The sequence below is a fragment of the Podarcis filfolensis genome (assembly GCF_964270895.1).
Source record: "Podarcis filfolensis genome assembly, chromosome: 11".
Classification (NCBI taxonomy): Eukaryota; Metazoa; Chordata; class Lepidosauria; order Squamata; family Lacertidae; genus Podarcis; species Podarcis filfolensis.
This window is the reverse complement of record NC_139613.1, coordinates 17,523,879-17,544,233: the sequence shown is the minus strand read 5'-3', so window position 1 is coordinate 17,544,233 and position 20,355 is coordinate 17,523,879. Positions and strand designations below refer to the sequence as shown.

The following is a 20,355-nucleotide window of genomic DNA, read 5'->3' as shown; positions in this document are numbered from 1 at the left end:
TTCTTGAGTAAGAGCACAGCTGCATATGTAGATCACAAACATGCAAACTGGGAGCACTTGCTGCTTAGCCTAAATCCACTGAGTAAGTTTATTTAGTTAAATATTAAGTAGACAAATAAAGGGTGTATCAAAATGCTTTGCACCCTCTTGCAATTCTTTTATAACTCATGGAAATCTATTTACGTAATTTATACCCTGCGCCTTCAACATAAATGCATGTTCCCATGGTGGCCAACAGAGGTGCAAGATACAAAACAAAAATACAATTTAAGAGTAATGATAAAAATAATTAAATAAAGCACACAAACTAATATGGCAAACTAAAACAGCAGCAGCCTATTTAGACAGGAAAATCAAAACAGCTCTAAATTTTTTTTTCTTTTTTCTTTTAAATGCTCACATTAGCAGCTCTTAAAAAGCTTTGGGAAAACAGGAATTTTTGTCTGGCGCCTAAATGATAGCAATGAGGTCTCCAGGAGGGCCTCCTCAGAGACAGCATCAGACTGTAAACATCCTGGTTTCGTATCATGGTTTGGAGTCCAAGATTAAACCACAGTTTTCAATTTCATAATGGAAAACTCTTGTTTAAAGTAACCAAGATACAAGCACTGAAGCCAGCTTGAGACAGGAGGAGTGCATAGGGAATGCATGCGCACGATACTCATTCTCAGCTTAATAAACCATAGTTTATAAAGTTGGGATCGTTGAATTGGAGCAGCCACAATGTGTCAGCGGTGCAACATTTCAGAAACGGGATTCCAGAAATTTTAAAAGAGGCAATACTAAGTTCCAATGGGAAACACGGCTAGTTTGAAAACACAAACTACCGAAAATGATTTGTAATTATCTTTTTGACCACGACTCCCAGTCATCTGGGACTGTTGGTTTTCCTTTATATGTAAAACTGAACAAATAAATATACAAAAAAAGGAAAACAGGAAAACACAAGCTACCATTCCCCGCTCCTCGCCTTTTAAGAAACAGTGAATTCAAAGAAATCTCACATCTAAACAAGCATTTATACATTTTAAGAAATAAGGTTCAGATGCAATTAATTAAATACCTTTGACTCTTGAAGGGGTCATAGTATACTTTAGCCAATCCATTCCCTGTACCAACCATGATTTGATTCAGCTTCGGATGCCAGAGACAACGGACAACACTCTGAAAAGTAACATGAGCTCTTGGTTAGTAATTTTTTAGTTCTGAAACCCAGGGCAATACCTAGTTTTAGGGGGAGCTTCCCTTTTATTTTATCACATTTCACCTATCTTTATCTTCAGGTAATACTCAAGAGGTGCACGAGACCCTTAAGCCACAAAGACTCAGTCAATTACATGTGTAGAAACCAATGATCATTTACTTACTTACTTCTACACCATACTACATACTTCCACAGCAACTGCTGTTCAGGTGGCAAATAAAAGTATAAAACAACCCCTCCCCTCCAAGGGATCCTTTTTTCCCTCTGCAAGATAGGAAATTCCTAAACCAGCAGTAGTAAGCAAGCATACCATTTGGAAATACAATATGCACCACTAACCGTGATCTTGTGCCAGATGGAAAGGAAAAGGGGGCTCCCAAATTTAGGGTAACACGTTAAATTGTAAAAGCCACATAACCTATTTAATAAGGGAGCATAAAATACAATTTTATTCTAACTGGGAAGCCTAAATTAAATTTAATACGACTTTGGAGCCTTTTAAGGCATTCTGTTATAGGATTCCCACTTTGTAGACCAAAGGGACTCTGTAGGCATATCATATTGCCAATTTCTAAACCATTTGGCCAACAATTCTACCTTTCCCCAATTTTGACCTCATTTCTAGTTTGTTTGAATGTTAAATATGGTTCATTTGCTTGCATGTACAGCAAAGTAAATTAATTTAGACATAATATATAACAATAAGGAAATAGACATGAAATGGATGAATTCCTAGATCCCAATTATTTCTGTTTACTCTTGTTTGTGTATGTTCAAGAAATCTGTTTTCTCTCTCTTGTATTTGTTAATTTGGAAATTCAATAAAAACATTTTTTTTAAAAAAATGGAAATAGTTCTCTGTTAATATTCTCCCAGAAACTATTTATGTGCATAATTAGGTCAGCTAAAATATGCTTGTTAAAAATTAAAAAAAAGTAACATTAGAGAACAGCTTTTGCTATCCTATCTAAGATTCTTCAAAATTTGGAGTAGTAAAGCCTAATCTGTGTATGCAACTGGGCACTCATGAAAGAATCTGCTGGGAATGTCTGAAGTATAGGGATATCTGCTTTAGACAGAGTTCTCATTCTTCCAGTCCCATGCTGCTTTGCTTTAATGGCTTTGCTTTAATGATGTAATTATACTCAGTACGAAGACTTATTGCATGGACACTATTATTAATTACCTAAAAGGGTTCTACACATTTTGGGCAGCCCTGTTGGCAAACCCCAATTGTGTTGTTTCCTGACACTTGCCCCTTCCCCAAAGGGTAGGGATGGCTCTTGCCTCTCAACATGCACTGCCTCTTGGATTTGCAGCGTAAAATCAGAGACAATCCTCTGGTTCCCTCCCTAATTTTGAGCTTGAGACGGTTGTGGTGACATCGTTTCTGGAATCATGTTGCACTTCTGAAGTTAGCGCACTTAAAGCACTTCAGAGGCACAGGAAGAACACCATACCAAGCCTCTCCTCCCCAGCTTCAAACCAAAAAAGGGACAAAACTATTCTCATAAGGCCTCATGCAACCTGAAGAAAATTTCCAGCTTCTGTCTCCAGTTCCAAGATCAGGAGGAAGCTTGTTGTTTGCAGTTTACAACACTATGCTTCTGAGCATCTCTGAAGTGCACCACCAATAACTCCAGCCTTCCTCTCATCCATGAAGGGGGCAAGGATCATTCCCACAGTTGCACCACCCACTCTGATGTCCTCCACAATCCCTGCACCTCTCCATCTCCAAAGCGAGGAGGAAGCTTGGGCTGGTGGAACACTTTCCACTGCAAGCACAACAAGAGAAATTGTGGACCTCTTGAGCCTAAAACGGTTGCTTCTGCTTGCAACTCATTGAACAACACTGTTGTTCAATGTGTGGCTGTTTCTTTAGACGTGCACTGGGATTTCAGGTATGTAGCGCTTCCTGCCTGAAAGTGTGGGATGCAAATATTCTAATAAAATAAAATGGAACATTAGGAAATGCAAAAAAGGAAAGTGTGCCTTTTCTTAATATGTACAGTGGTACCTCGGGTTAAGTACTTAATTCGTTCTGGAGGTCTGTTCTTAACCTGAAACTGTTCTTAACCTGAAGCACCACTTTAGCTAATGGGGCCTCCTGCTGCTGCCGTGCCGCCGGAGCACGATTTCTGTTCTCATCCTGAAGCAAAATTCTTAACTCGAGGTACTATTTCTGGGTTAGCGGAGTCTGTAACCTGAAGTGTATGTAACCTGAAGCGTATGTAACCCGAGGTACCACTGTACTGTAGTCTTGCAAATGGTCCCTTTCCTGGTTTGCCCATGGTGATTAAGAATTGCTGTGAAGTGACCAGCCTTTTCTACCACTGCAAAGCCTCCCTTAACACCCGCTTCCAGATAAATACAGCTACCAGGCACAGGTTTAAAACCAGATCAGTGTTCCCGGACTTCATAAAAAGTTAAAAACACAGAGCTAGGTGTCGTCAGTTCATTGATGTTATTCAATGTATTTTAGTGAGGCATCTTATGGTAACAGAATTAACAGGAACTGGTAGAAAGACCTCCCATTTCTGTTTGTTTACTGGACAGTTGGCCAATTGCCTGCTTTTGGTGGGGTTGTATTCCCCCTGAAGGAGCAGGTTTGTAGTCTGGAAGTGCACCAGGACCCATCTCTGTCACTAGAGGCCCAGATGACCTCAGGAGTGCCTGCAGTTGGTAAGACTGCTATGCTCATTTCTGGATGGCAATAGCCTGACCACTCTTGTCCATGGACTGATAACCTCCAGATTGGATTACTCCAATGTGCTGTAAGTGGAGCTGCACTTGAGGCAGCCCTGTAGTGAACTGACTGCTCACTGGGGCGAAATGTTGCCACTGTATTGCGCAATGGTTGAAAGAATTGCACTGGCTGCCAATCAGGTCCCAGACTAGGTTCAAAGTGCTGGTACTGTTGTACAAAGCCCCATATAGCTTGTGATGAGAAATATTGCCTTAGTCCCTACAGACAAAACAGATCACCGTGTTCTACAGAAGGCATCCTGGAGATCTCTGTTGTATTTTTGGTGCATACGAAAGATGTTCCTCTTTCAACTAACCTGGTAAAATCTCCATCCCAACTGGATACTGTTTTGGATTAAAATTGATTTTATGTATGTGCTATTGTTGTTTCCAAGTGTTTTTATGTGTTTTCTAGAAAAAGTTTAATGTATGCAATTGTTTTAAATATCTACCTACCTACCCATCCATCCATCTATCTTTTTTACATATATTATTATACTGTAAATCACTTCCTGATGTCTCATGTGAAGCGAGTCATAAATTTAAACAACAAATAAATTACAATCTCGAATCTGTACTCCATTTAAGCCCATAGCAGTGTGTTAGGAAGAGTGAAATGCTTTACTTCCTTTTTACTTGGGAGTTCTGTAATAATGCTGCAAATGAGGCAGCTGATGTTTGAATTTCAACTGCACCCAAGAGACAAATGAGCTGAGTCAGAATTGTAAGCACTGTAATTAAAAGCAAGTCACAGGATCCGAGGCACTTCTGCAATCAGATTTTCCTTCTTGTACAAAATCAACTGGGGGAAGATTTATAGTGTTTTGCATAAACCAGCGCAAAACATTTGGTTAACCCTCTGGCCCCACTCGTTAGTTTGCGGCTCTGCAAATTTGGAACTCAGAAACGGTAAGTATTAGCTATACCTGAAGATGCAGTGTAAAATTCTATTGTCAGAACGCTATTACAGATTTCCTTAAAGCAGATTATTGCTGTGCTTTTCCAGTGGTTTAAAAGTGCCCTTTTACCATTTCCTCTCATAGTATAAAAGACACTACTGTTGTGCTTCAAACATACATGGATTGACTGTTTCCTAATATAGCTCTAATACTATAAAATATTCTGGGGATTGTGAATGAGGACAATTCCAGCTCCTGAAAGGAGCAAAAGGGAGCTTCATTGCTGGGGGTGAAGCACGACTCTCCAGACATCTCTCTCTGGCCCTCAGAACTCTCTCAGGCCACACTCTTCTCTGGCCTTGCTTTGTGTGTCTTTGCCTGGCTATAATGTGCCCTTTGGTAATGTCTTTTGCTCCTGTGGATGGAGGACAGGGAGAAATCTGTTAAGTGTGTGTCAAAACTAGCCTACTGCAATTAGCATGTGGCCCTCGAATGGTTGCCCAGAAGGAAATGCAGCCCTCCAGGTGAAAAGGGTTCTCCACCCCAATTTGCAGGAAGGAGGTACTAACTGCTGACAGAGTGGGTAGCTATTACAACAATGGCAGTTGCGCCAGTATCAATTCTGCTAACCCTTCATCTTGAAGCAGCCCCAGCCACAAGTGTTTCCCAGTTTAACAATGGCGGAATCCAGTAACAACCCCAAACACTTTGCTAGCTAGTTTCTGAATACTACCCAGCTGTTTAAGAGAAAGAAATATTGTACCTCTACTGTACCTGATCTAACCCACTATGCAAGCAATATGCACATGCTTCTCTATGCAAAATGTACTGGATTTTTGTGATTCTCCTGCCATGTTTTAGAAAGGCATCATATGCTACCACAGAGCATAGGTTCTGTGCTCATTTGTGTCTATTAGCTTGCTACCACATACCTATGGGACCGCCTCTCCTGGTATGCCCCGCAGAGTACCTTAAGGTCCACAAATGACAACATTTTGGAGGTCCCAAGCCGCAAGGTGGTTAGATTGGTCTCAACTAGGGCCAGGCCCTTTTCAGTACTGGCCCCGACTTGCTGGAACATTCTGTCACAAGAGACTAGGGCCCTGCAGGACTTGACATCTTTCCGCAGGGCCTGCAAGACAGAGCTGTTCCGCCTGGCCTTTGGTTTGGACTCAGTCTGACCCTTATGTTTCCCTCCCCTTATGGTTGTGATCTATGGGCTACTTTTAAAATGAGGCTGCATTTTAAATTGCATTTTAACCTGTATTTTAAATTGGTTTTTTCCCCCCTATTATGTTCTTACTGTAATTTTACTGGCGTTAGCCGCCCTGAGCCCGGCTCTGGCCGGGGAGGGGGGGTATAAATAAAATTTATTATTATTATTACCCAAGCCATAGTTGTGCTAGCTGGGGCTTATGGGGCTGTAGTCCAAAGTATCTGAAGGGCACCAGCTTGGAGAAAGCTGATCTAAAGGGCTGCATCTTCCCCATCTGGCAATATTCCCCTGGCACCCTTCAAAAAGCAACCCCAGAAGACCTTCTGGACATTACATACAGGGAGCTGCTGCTGGAAGGATAAAACTAATTGGAAATCTCCCACGTGTATTGACTTTTGCAACTTCCTTCATGTATAGTCCAATAGCATTTTCATCCCATGGGAGCATCACCCATCAGTGGAAGTTAAGTTATTTGAATGATAATGTGGCTCCATGTTAAAATACCAAATAGTTTGGCCTTCACTGTATAAAAGGGTCTCAAGAGATGTGTTGCTCCCACAGAAGGATAAGCCTGTAAAACAAGCAAGATGATACCTTTTATTGGACTGACAAGCCTGTAAAATGCAGGGCATTTTTATGCTTCATCATTACATTCCCAAAGGGAATAGTTCTCTCTTTTACTGCCTTGTCTCAAGAAGGACTTTTGTAAGTTGACTCCTACTGGCAAGGAGGAACCTTTTATAATCCAATTAACAGAGGCTTAGTTCTCACAGATGGGCAGAGGATTGTACCATTCCACATGTTTCAATGTTTCTCTTCTCTTTTTGAATCCCTGAATGCAGAAAACTAGCAAGTCGGGGAAAAGGCTTTCACTATGTCTTCTAGCTATCTCCACAGTTTCCAAAATGCAGAGATTTGGGGAGGCGGAGAGAAGAAAGTGGAGGTGCATGCTGATCACCAAAGTCCCACTTCCAATCTGAATTGGTACAGTCCATGCACAGGTTGATCTCTGCCCGTTTGTGAAAACTAGGTCAAAGTACCTACTGTAACTTGCCACTGGTTTTTCCCCCTAGGGATATGCCTCCAGATATTCTTGGCCTCCAACACTGATCAACCCCACCTAGGAAAGTCAACAGCCAGGATTATGGGAGTTAAAGAGTTAAAGAGCACTACTAACCCTTCATAGTTCTACAGCAGAGGCAAGAACGCTTGTTAAACATCACCTAGCATTGCAGGAAAAAATGATTCTTAAGAATGAAGACTGACAGTTTTCATTAAATGAAAAAAACTTGCTTCAATAATTTTAAAGAGAAATTGGTTTAATAAAAGACACTGTATCAGTTCACATTTAATACTGGGATATAGAATGGTACTACAGGAATGAGTCTTGTGCTCATTTTCTCTTTCCTTGTCTGCATAGCTGTCAACCTTGCCTTTTTTTTGCGGGAAATTCCCTTATTTCAGCACCGTTTCCCGCTGCTATCCCGGATTGTTAGATATCCCGTAGACTGTCCCCGGGACAGGTGAGGCTGCTGATCCCTTATTTTCAAATCTGAAAGTTGACAGCTATGCTTGTTTGTCCAGCCCAGTATTGTTCAAGGCTGACATCTGGGAGAATCTGGTGGCAAACTCTACCCTAAAAAGAAAACATCACCCAGAACTCGAGTCTAGACTACTCATGGTAAAAAAATCTACAGCGAGAATTTGGAAGAGGATAATCTGTTAAATCTCTACAATGAGAAATAAGTTGAGAATTAACTGAATTTATAAACTTAACTAATAGTTGTAGTCATACATGCGGAACTTGTCATCTGCTTAAAGAAGTTGGATTAACTGGCTTTGAAGTGATTTTTTTAAAAAAATATGTCCATTCACATTTGGCTGAAGTCTATACTAAACACGTTGTTGTTTTTTATTTTTTAAAAAAACCTACTGGTGATGTCATATGACAGCCACACTTGCCTTAGGCTTAGGCTATGAGCCAAGAAGCAAAGGCCTGAGGCTTTTTTTCAGCTGCAGTAGTCTGCATTTTGGAGAAAGCATGTTTGTTCTATTTGACTCCTTTCCGTTACAGATGGCCTTAAAATCTAAATGTGATGGAAAGGGATTATGAAATTTGCTCACTCTTCCATCCTGCTGTCAGTATTGGCTGAAATGTTCCAGTGGTGAAAGATAACCAAGCCAAAGAGAGGAGAGTGGGAGATAGCTATGAAAACTTGGACTGAAATTGGAATATAGCAAGATTTATCAGTAAGGGGGGGGTAGTATACCACTCTTACGGAGCAATCCTATATTTATGTGCTCAGAATTAAGTACTGTGGGGAACACCCTGAAAAGTGGATATAGGTTTGCAGCCTTAAGATAGTAATATAGCTGACTTGTGGAGGTATGTATGCATATACAGTTGGAAACAACAGAACACATTTTTAATTTAAGAAGCGTTTCCAGCCAGATGAAAAAGTCTTTGCGTTAGGTGTTTATTTTGTTCTGCTTGCCAGCAACACAAGCACCTATGCTGTCTGGCAGAGATGTCCAACAGTACACAAATTTCCTCCTTTAAGTTTTCTGTAGATTTCAGGGGACTGGTTTGCATATAATGTGTTATGTGCCTTGTCCAGCATCTTCACTGCCAACAAAACGTGATCTGAAGCCATAGTTTATTTATTGGGTTACAAACCCTTGTTTGTTTTACTATGGTTTGGTTTTACATGCAAACTCAGCGCCTTCCTTAACCATGGTTTGTTGGGCCACCCCACCCCAGATACTCAACCTACAAGGGCTACAGGCATGAGCAGCTGAAAAAGAAACCAGACTAAGAAGAAAGACGCCATGGTTTCTTTTATTGCCTATGGACAGCTCATGGTTAACTGGTGATCTGTTAAGCAAACCATGGCTTGGTGTTATGTATGGATCAGCCTGCATTTCAAGCACAGAGAGGACACAGTGATAAGATGCTGTGAGAGGATGACAATTTTGTGGAGAGACTTGTGAAATGGAGACTAAAAGTACACCAGCTCTACCTAAAAGCCTTCCTCTATCTGAAAAAAACAGCACCCAAGCTGCCATTGCCAGACAAAACAGGGATCGGACCAAACCAAAGGAAGGAGGAATGCTGATGTCAGGAAAAGGCAGCACTAGACCTTTGGCCTAATGACAATCCTGAACTTTGGGGGGCTGAACACATAGGCTCTTTGAAGCTTAGGAGCAAAGAACTTTGTCACATTTGACTGCTCTACCTATCCCTAACAGGCTATACCTACTGTCTTTGATAAGTCATTTGTTTTTCTTAAAAGGAAAAACCCATTAGCACTGTGGCTTATCTGGCACTGGTTTGATGGTTTAAGATGTCTAGTTTAGGTCTCCACCATGGATCGGAAAGACATAAAACTGTCAGCAACAACTGCTGCTAAGAAAACATTTCGGCTTTACACGCTCGCCTCACAAGTGCCAATTTTGCTTGCTGCCTCAGTGGTGATGAGGCAATGTGGTGGGGCCTGTTTGAAGAAGACTGTTCTGATTTGCTGCACTTGGCTGCCCGTGCAGTGAGATAAGCGCCAAAGACTCGGAACACGTAAAGAGACATTTTGACAGCGATGATCAAGCATTGACATTCTGCTTTATATACACACATACACATATACACACGTTGAACTTTCCTTGGGTGAACAGGAGGACAGTAAATGAACTCTGGATTTAAACACTGTTTTTATAGGCAGGGATCCAATAGTCCTGTGCATGCCTGGAAACACCTTAGGCATGTTCCAAGATGGGCTGGTGTTTTCCTGCCCACTGCAGTCCCTTGTGCTTAGGAAAATCCCTCAACCTCCCGGAGTAGTCTTCCAGGCAGCACAATGAGCCTCAATGGATTATGGAAGTCTGAGGAGCACTAGAATGTTCACTAACACTGCATACAATCGTTTCATATGTTAGCCGCAGAATTTAATGCTCCTCAGAGAAACTGCAGCATCAAAATCATAAACAAGCATACCAGTATGATAGTATTTCACTATTTAATACTGCTGTAGTGGTTACAAGGGGCTGAAAAAACCTGAAAGAACCTAACATTTCATAGTAATTTTATGATAGGAAACATGTATTCAGCCCTCACTTTTACATACTACACATTCAGGTTTTTAAAAAATGCCCGCGGAATGGGCAAGTTATGAATGAAAGCAAATAAAACATTGTACCTAAAAGGTGCTAAGACATGCTGTAACACAGATGAAATTCCAGTTAGTCCCTGGCATGGCATAATCCTGCAGCCAGTGTAGTAAGCTGACCAAAAAGTTTCGTCCAGAATTGGGAAAATTAGATTCAAGTCCCCAATCAGCTATTAAGATCACTGCATGGCCTTTGAGAAGCTTCTGTCTGTGAGAGCATCTTATCTCACAGGTTTGCAGTGAACCTAAAATGAGATAATCACATGGACTGCGCTTTGAGCAATTCAGGAAGAGGACAGGTATATTCATTTATACAAATAAACAACTTTCTCTGCTCTGCATGAAGACAGTAGTAAGTCTCATTCATTCCTTCCTGTGCTGCAGAGGATCCAATCATAGCTCAGCAGCCCCTCTCTGGGCACCTAGAACCCCTACTGTTCCCCCTGCCCTTAACTCTTTTATCTTCTGGATAGAGTAGAATGTCTTCCAGCAGAGAATGTGAGCTTCTGCTAGTGTGCAACTGACACATTTGTGGCTTGGGCTCCTCTTATATCCAACCCTCATTCACTCCCCATTCAAGTCAACTGTGTGTCCGTGTTTACAGCTCCCAAGAACATGGGAACACCCTCCTATCAGATGTCAAGGAAATAACTACCTGACTCTTAGAAGACATCTGAAGGCAGCCCTGTTTAGGGAAGTTTTTAATATTTGATGTTTTATCACTTTATTATTATTATTATTAATACAGTGGTACCTCCAGTTACGAACTTAATCTGTTCCGGAGGTCTATTTGTAGCCCGAAACCGCTCGTAACATGAGGCACGCCTTCACTAATGGCACTTCCTGCTGCTGCCGGCGTGCGACTTCCGCTCACATCCCAGGGCAAAGTTCGGGAATGGGAGCATTTACTTCCGGGTTAGCGGAGCTCATAACCTGAAGCATTTGTAAGGGGGACGGTACGTGAAACGAGATACCACTGTAATAATATTCTGTTGGGAACTGCCAAGATTGGCTGGGGAAACCCAGTCAGATGGGTAGGGTATGTATGTATGTATGTATGTATGTATGTATGAATGAATAAATAAATAAATTTCGACAACAACAACAAGAATAATAGTATTGTGCTAGGGTGCCCAGTTACAAGCAATACCTTTGCCCTGGTTGTCTTTACTTCCAAACTGTGGCAGTTGTGCTGCTGAGTCTGACGTAGTCAGCAACGAGAAAGCAGATGTCGTAAGTCCCTAAAATGGCATGGCCGGACACCACAGTGACATGGGCCATATACATTAGCAATTACGAACCAGCTGGTCTCTCCAGTCAGCCAATAAAACCTCTCAACAGCACCTTTTACATCTGCAATGGTGAGCTTGTGGCCCTCCAGTTGATGGACTGCAGCTCCAATAAGCCCCACCCACAAGGCCAAAGGTCAGGCATTTTGGGCGCTCTAATCCAACTGGCCACAGCATGCCATCCGTGTTTTACATTATCTTGTAAGGGACAGTAATTGTTCTTACGTGGTTAACAGCACTGCTTCCAGAGTAGACAACAGCTTTAAATCGAACAAATGTGCACAAGAATAATTAATTTAACTAACAGCACTTTAATGTTCTGTACTTCATACAACTAACATTTCCATGCTGCTGTTATCTGTCCTAAAGCTGGCTAGAAACGATTTTTTTCAGTCACTCTTCCAACTCCCATTGGCATACAAAACTTCCAAGATTGTAAAATAATTTATTTTAAATGGATTCGTTTTAAAATACTTGTAATGTAAGGCTGGAAAAAATATACCACCATCGTTCTGTTCCCAAAATGCATGACTAGTCCATTGAGATGAGTAGGAATGTCCATTGTTACCCCTGTGGAATAGACAGACTGTCTGCACATTAAAATATTATGCTAAACCTTTGCCTAGAAATGGACAAACCAAATAACTCAAGTGTGAAGCTGCTTTGGAGCCCATCCTATGCAATTAGCCAACTACAATAAATAAGGTGGGAGTTGAAAAGTTATCCACAATGCTGTGAACATACTGTCACCAGCTTTAAAACGCTCCATGGCTAGGAAAAAACACCAGCGTATCTGTCTTAGGATTTTTTTTTGTAAAACACACTATCCTTCGAACTCTTAGGACCAACAATATGGGGAACATTTTAACTTCATTCAGCAACATTGGGAACTGTAGGTCTTATATAATAAACTTACCATATTTTTCGCCCTATAGGACGCACTTTTTCCCCTCCAAAAATGAAGGGGAAATGTGTGTGCCTCCTATGGGGCGAATGCAGGCTTTCGCTGAAGCCTGGAGAGCGAGAGGGGTCGGTGCGCACCAACCCCTCTCGCTCTCCAGGCTTTGCGCAGCTCTCTGCAAAGCACGGGAGCCCGGCGCTGGGCTCCCGCGGCTTGCGGAGAGTTGCCTGTTCTGGGGGCTGGGGACGGGGGAAGCTCGGGCTTCCCCCGCCCCAGCCCCGCGTCTGGGGGGGAAAATAATTTTTTCCCCTTTATTCCCCCCCAAAAAAAACTAGATGCGCCTTATGGGACGGTGCGTCCTATAGGGCGAAAAATACGGTATATGACTACAAGAAAAGTTGAGGTAATTTTAATTTGTTTTAGTATTTTAACTTTTGATCTTTTAAAGTACTGTATGGTTGTGAATTTTTCTTGATCTTAATCTTTTGTAAACTGCTTTGAGGTTTTCTACAATCAAGTGATATATGAATTTTATGTATATATGCTCCATCAAGTATCTGATTGAAGAAATGTCACGTACTTGCATTTTATTTGCCTGATTAATTAAGATCACTTCCCTTCAGGATTTTTTGCACTGGGATTTACACGAAGTAAAAACAGAGTAACACCACATACACATGCTGAAAACATATTCAAAAATACAGTACCATAACATAACCACCCCAGCCCCATCTTAGATGGAACACCAAAACAACACAAACAACTGATCGCGGCTGGGGGAGGGGGGAAACCAGCTTTGCTTGGCATCAAAACAATGACCAAGTTGGCACCAAGCAGGCCTCCTTGGGGAGGGAATTTCAAAGAAAGGGGGCCACAACAGAAAAGGCCTGTTCTTTCACTTCCAACCTCCCTTGGAGGTAGCATGCAGAGAAGGATCCCAGAGCATTTATCTATGCCACCTTTTACTGGAGCTTAGGACATTCTAAGTGTGTCTTTTTCTGGTTTTAAGTGCAATTTCAAACAGTTGTTGTTGCTGCTGCTTTTATTACTCTGGTTTTAGGAGATAACATCTTGTGTGGGTTTTTACTATACATTGCAAACTGTCTTCAAAACTGAGGCTGAGCCCTGGCCTCTAAGTATTTTGAACTAATAAAAGACCTATGAAACAAATGTTACCTTATTTGGTACAGATGAGAATATTCTCTGTAAAAGCTTATTATCAGCGGCATGACTTGATATAAGGCTGCTTACCAGGTTTTTGCCATTTCTTACAAGTAGTACTATGAATTTGTACCACAGTCATGCAATGACGATGGTGTTCAAGCTACAGACATGGTAAGTCATAGAACAAACATTGGCTTATAGCTCATGGATTTTGGATTTGATATCCCACTTTATCACTACCCGAAGGAGTCTCAAAGCGGCTAACATTCGCCTTTCCCTTCTTCCCCCACAACAAACACTCCGTGAGGTGAGTCGGGCCAAGAGACTACAAAGAAGTGTGACTGGCCCAAGGTCACCCAGCAGCTGCATGTGGAGAAGCGGGGAAGCAAACCCGGTTCCCCAGATTACGAGTCTATCGCTCTTAACCACTACACCACACTGGCTCTCATACTCATAGTTTGTCTGGAGTGAGACAGACCATGGCTTAGCACACAGCAGCAACAGGACCAGAGGAGCAGCAAAGTGGTTGTCATCTTCTCTATGGAAGCCTGCATGTTTGCTCATTCATAATATGCCATGGTTTGGCTTAGCTTTCTTCATGCCCTTTTCACTTCAGAATAGACTTCACTGGCAAAGTGCCTTCTAGATAGGCCTGCAAGCACTCAAGCTAGCCCATACAAAGAAAACAACAGAAGCCTGGAATAATAATGTACTCTCCCCCCCCAAAAAAAAACCCTTTAAAAAAGAAATGAGGTGAACAAAGGCTTGCTTGGTATGACAGAAAGGAATGCTAGACATCACTTTGGTCAAGCATTTAAAGTAGCCATTAAGCTTCTATTAAACATCAGGTTCATTTGCAGGCCAAAATCTACTGGCTATTTACCAAGCAGTTTTAAAGATTAAGTTTACTGCCTTTAAGCATTTTAAAATTATCTATATTGTCTGGACCCCCCCCCCCCCGCCTCTCCCCAGTCTGATAGGGTAAAACTAAACAGCTGTTCAAAGAGTATTTCCTATAATGTTTGAATGTGACACAATAATGTTCTCTTGCATCCCATTTCATGTGCTGAACCCATTAGGATGGTTTATCATTTAATTTAATAAGCCCTGCTGTTTTGCTCATAGATTAAATGCACAGTTCAATGCCATTTTCCTGCCCTCCCTCTCTTGCACTAAATCTTAATTCTACTTTAGTTATTAAGATTATTTGTGGAAGCCTGAAGAGCTATGTATGGCCCTTGGCTAGTGAGGAACGTCTGCATGTTGTTTGTTTTCTAAATATATCAACATCGTATCAAATTACATGACTGAAAGGTACTGAATGGGTATAGAATTCAACCTTCTAGCTACCCCCAACAAGTCCCTTGGTTCCCAGGTAGAGTGCCCCAAGAATACAAATTCCACAATTCAACAATTATCACAAGTGAAGAAGAGGGGAAAACAAGGTACGTAGCATTAAGGTGTCTACAAAGTACTTAGTCCAGTGAATCAGGCAACATATATTGGTAGGCAAGGGTGGGGAAAAAACTTCACATGTCACTAACCGATCTGATTATGAAGGTAGGAATGGTTTAGAAATGGTTCATACGAGCTGCTAAAGGAACTGTTCTTTAATTCAAATCCAGGATATTCCTTCATCTCTTTATAAGTCAGATTTATAATCATCACCATTATCATCATCCAAGCACAACTTGGCTTTCTTAACTTATTTATTTAATCAGTTGCCCCTCTCCTCAAAGGCACCAGCAAAGAGGGACAGTTTGAAAAATTATTGCAAATGCAGTATGATATACAATTCTGCACTTGTACAATCCTACAGTGCAGTGCGAGGCAAGCAGGACAAGAATAAATGTAAAATGCTGAATCTGAGTAACTGTACTTACGCACCCAAACTCACATATATGCCTGCTAAATGAGATCTAATTTACAAAAGAGCAAGGCCTCTGAAGTCCCATGACTGCCCACTATTTGTGGGACTCAGGTATTGTGCCTGTTGCTTATCTTACTGAAATCATTTATTATTGTTAACTTTTTTTTATTGTAAGAGACTATGCAGTTACCAAAACTAGCATGGTACAGTGGTATCTCGGGTTAAGAACTTAGTTCATTCCGGAGGTCCGTTCTTAACCTGAAACTGTTCTTAACCTGAGGTACCACTTTAGCTAATGGGGCCTCCCACTGCCGCCGCACAATTTCTGTTCTCATCCTGAAGCAAAGTTCTTAACCCGAGGTACTATTTCTGGGTTAGCAGAGTTTGTAACCTGAAGCATCTGTAACCTGAAGCGTCTGTAACCTGAGGTACCACTATATACTCTAGGGTATCCTGATCTTACAGAATCTCAACCATGAATTTAATGATATGCCTATATGCTAAAAACGACATCAATTATAATTATACATACCAAAGTGACAACATAATCCTTTTTCATGTATGAATAAAAGCAACAAATCAAGTAATACACTGAACTCTGGCTTACCGCATCTGTGACATCTATCTCATACACTTTCTTAAATGTCTCACGCTCAAAAAAGAGAAGTTTTCCATTTCCAACTCCTTTCTTAACAGAAGTACCAGTAACAAGTAGTTTATCATCTGGGCTGAAACAGCAGTCGGTCCTGTTGAAAATAAAGTATAGAACAGATGAATTGGTTTCCTTGAAATCTTATTTATGTATTATGTCAAACTCTGTGTTAAACCCTTAATTATGTATGACAACTAAAATCACAGCTGTGTTCCAATATGCAAAAATTGGCAAAACCAACAGAATGAGATGTCTCGAAAAGATTTTAGCACTGGAAAGGGGGTAAGGTCTAGCGTACAATAATCAGAAAATTTCAAAATCTGGCTATTATTATTTAGTAAATAAGTAGGTCAAAATATCCATTTTCAACATCATACCCATCCATTTTACATAACAATGTGAACTTGTAAACAGGACTATTTTCCAATATTGTTTCCCTTCTCTTCTCTCAAAGCAAGGAACAAATGTTCCGAAATGTCAAAGTCCACTCTCAAGACTAAATAGTGCTTTCTTTTTACATTCTTCAAAATTAATCTCAGACTTCTAGATAAGTGCTGTACATGAGTAAAAGCAGGGAGCAAAAACAGCATGCGAAAATCAATTTGCATTACAAGCTTAAAGAGCTCTAGCACAGTAACCCATGCGTACCGTGGAGATGTAATTCTGACTTCCTGAAAAATGCAAGCTGGAAGCCGGTCTTCCTCTCCCAATGTCAATTCCCTCGTCTAGTTGGTTTTAAAGATGTAGCGCAGATGTAGCACAGATTTTGAACCCAGGATGCAAGTTCAATGGCAATCGATAGTTAAGATCAACAAGGGAAAAGGAAAGGGTAGACTCCTGAGGCTGTTTCTTAACTTGCCGGTCAGCTTTGGAGGGAGTGAGAGGTGGGTCTACACTGGACCTAATACAGTGGTACCTTGGTTCTCAAACGCCTTGGTACTCAAGCAACTTGGGACCCAAACACTGCAAACCCAGCAGTAAGTGTTCTGGTTTGTGAACTTTTTTCAGAAGCCGAACGTGCTCCGTTTTGAGTGCCACACTTCCGTTTTGGGTGTTACACTGAGGTCTGTCTGTTTTTGCTATTTATTTTTTGTTTTTGTGGCTTTTTTGTTTTGTTTTTGTGACTGTGTGGAACCCAGTTCATCTACTGATTGATTGATTGATTGATTGTGTGAATGCAGTACATTGTTTATTGCTTTCATTTTATGGATCACTGTTCTCGTTAGATAGTAAAATTCATGTTAAATTGCTGTTTTAGGGGTTGTTTTTAAAAGTCTGGAGCGGATTACTTTCTATGGGAAAGCGCGCCTTGGTTTTGGAATGCTTTGGTTTTGGAACGGACTTCTGGAACAGATTAAGTTTGAGAACCAAGGTACCACTGTATCATGCACACACACATATATAATTTTTATTTTTCCCATTTTACAACCTTTAGCAGTCACTATAAATCTACACAAAACATATAATGTTTTCCACTACTTCCCCCCTCCCTTTCTGCGGTTTCTTATTTTTCTATTGTATTCATACTGCACGTCCAATATTTTTTTTACAAAATTATCCTTTAAAATTCCTTTAAATTTCTTACTGCTCATGTTTATGTCAATCTTGCTACCATTTTTAATAATATCGTGCACTTTTACATGGACAAATGTATTCCAACCCCAACAAACCCAGGATTACGAGGGAGCTAGTTCCATGACATATATGTCATACCACTGAGTAACCACGACGGTAGAACTTAATAAATTAAGAGGAGAATATCAGCAAGAGGAGCAAAATCTGTTCAGTAGGACAGAGTCTCTGGATTAATTTCTAATGTAGATTAAGGGGACATTGGGGAGAGGAAGGAGAATTCCACTATCTCAGGCACAAGCAATTAACAGAACGTGGCATCAGTATTAGGAATAAGAGCAAGGGGGAAATCAAAGGCCAAATCTTTAACATTTCTGGGCACCATCAGTCGGAGGTCTAGACAAAATGTCAGACATTCTAAGTAGTAGTAGTGCCCCCTTTTAAACCTGTCAACATAAACTGCCCTTCCTAACTGGATTTACACATGTTGAACAAGCCTTGTGATGGTTCAAAACGTGGTCACTATCATAAGTTACTACTCAAGTTTTTTTGGTGAGCTGGGCACATGGTGAGTAGAATCTATTCAACAAGATTGGTTCAACAAGAAGCTGTACCTCACTGAATCAATCTTCACTGACACCAGCACGTAATTCCTTGTATCTTAAATCAAAAAGGTACTTACATTGGGAAGAAGCTAGGTAGACCAACAACTGAATTCAGAGGTGTTTTAAACTTCCTGATGTCCCACGTTTTTAAAGTATCATCACCTATGAAATATAAAATGAAGACTTAATTAGCAACAATGAAGAAAAACACTCTATTCCTTTACTATAATATTACAAAGGCCAATGTAGAAACTGCCAATGCCCCACCAATCTTTCTAATGGTTTTCTCCCAAACTTTTAGAGGAATGGCATTCTTTAGTTCTCACTACCCTCTGCAAAAAGAGAGATCAGTAAAAGCAAAACAACATTTTTAAAAATCAATTTATCAAAAATTGCCAAATAACAGACATTTATTTGTTCAAGTATTGCTGATTTCTTACTCTCCACACTAGGCTATGTGTCAGTCCAGGCATACTGGGAAACCACAGCTTCCTGTTGCAAGTTCAAGCCATAGAGAACGTCCCTGCCCCTCCCCTTTTGTAGCTATGATTAGGGGACTGAATGTGTCTGCTTTCATTTTAAAATTAAATTTAAAGTGAAAGATTTAAAGATTTCCTGGTGGTTTGATTAAACAATGGTTGATGAGAAAAATACTAGGTTCAAACCATAGTTTCAGAGCCTGGTTTGTTCTTAAAGAACCTGCAGTTTTGACTTCAGACATCTCAGAGACTGTAATTAGTTTAAAAATGAAAGTAGAAGCTTTCAAACTCCTCCTAGCAGGCACAGAAGAAAAAAGAGACGAGAATCATGTGAGCCTACAATTTTTACTTATAATGGGAAAACCATGGTTTCCCATTATGTCTGAACCAAGTCACACACCCCTCCAAATTCTCCATTCTGCTGGGCAGTTCTTCAGTGCCGTTAATTCTGAGGTCCCCTGGCTAATGACACAATGGAAGACTGATAGAAACTCTGATAGGAGTACAGGGAAATTTTGAATTGCTGGCGAACTTATTATATTTTCAGGAGGCATATAGAAACAATAACTTTTTTAAAAAAGCTAAACGAATTAAGTCTCAAATATCTGAAAGGCCACTTCCTTTCCTATAGGTATTAATATTAGCGGGGGGGGGGGCTTTCGGAAGTTGAACTGGCTTTGACCCAAGAGAGGGCATTCTCTGTGGTGGCCCCTAAGCGGTTGAATTCTTTCTGTTCCTTCATTATGTCATATGCTGAAGGCACAACCTTTTACCCTGGCCTTGGACACATGAGACATATTTTTAGGACCGACCCTATTCTCTTGACTGGGATGCGGCTGGCACTGTGGTCCAAACCACTGAGCCTCTTGGGCTTGCTGATCAGAAGGTTGGTGGTTCAAATCCCCATGACGGGGTGAGCTCCCGCTGCTCTGTCCCAGCTCCTGCCAACCTAGCAGTTCGTAAGCACGACAGCGCTAGTAGATAAATAGGTACCACTGCGACAGGAAGGTAAACGGTGTATCTGTGCGCTCTGGCACTTGTCACGGTCCTCCATGCGCCAGTAGCAGTGTGGTCATGCTGGCCACATGACCCGGAAAACTATCTGTGGACAAACATCAGCTCCCTCGGCCTGAAAGCAAGATGAGCACCGCAACCCCATAGTCGCCTTTGACTGGACTTACCGTCCAGGGGTCCTTTACCTTTACCTTTATTCTCTTGACTCCAGACAAAAGGTGTCACTTTTGGGGGTTTCCCAAGAATAGGTTGGGGACACAGCCATTAAGGGCACATAATTGTAGAGTGGGACTCTATCTCAATCAGTAGCAATCCTAAATCCAGGACAGCCGAGTCATTACTCTAGCCAGGTTTTCTTGCTAGTAGAGGCCCTACAGTGCCCTCAGAGCTTGTCCTGATCTGGCAGTTCGTGGAAAAAATATTGATTCTGAGATCCCAGAGCCCATGAGAAGGGCGGGGGAATGCAGACTAAAGAAGAAAGGCTCTACATGTGAGGCAAAAAAAAACAACAACACACATTCCTCTTACTGACCAAGCAACTAAGTTTAGGTCACTACCTGAGTATGACAGAATAACAACATGTAA

General features: G+C 41.2%; 1 protein-coding gene and 1 long non-coding RNA gene across 2 annotated transcripts in view; both read right to left on the bottom strand.

Moving 5' to 3' along the window:
• WDR70 (WD repeat domain 70) overlaps window positions 1-20,355 on the bottom strand; it is a 113,757-nt gene that overhangs the window by 10,814 nt on the left and 82,588 nt on the right. Inside the window, exons 12-14 of the mRNA XM_083576163.1 lie at window positions 18,355-18,439; window positions 16,056-16,194; window positions 1,064-1,164 (exon numbers count right to left, since the gene is read on the bottom strand). Coding sequence (XP_083432289.1) covers window positions 1,064-1,164; window positions 16,056-16,194; window positions 18,355-18,439 — 325 coding nt within the window. The remainder of the gene's footprint in view (window positions 1-1,063; window positions 1,165-16,055; window positions 16,195-18,354; window positions 18,440-20,355) is intronic.
• LOC310744724 lies at window positions 4,832-12,925 on the bottom strand. The gene is made up of 3 exons (XR_014539706.1): window positions 12,792-12,925; window positions 6,031-12,424; window positions 4,832-4,946 (listed from the first exon to the last, which is right to left on the bottom strand). It is a non-coding gene; the product is annotated as an uncharacterized lncRNA (long non-coding RNA).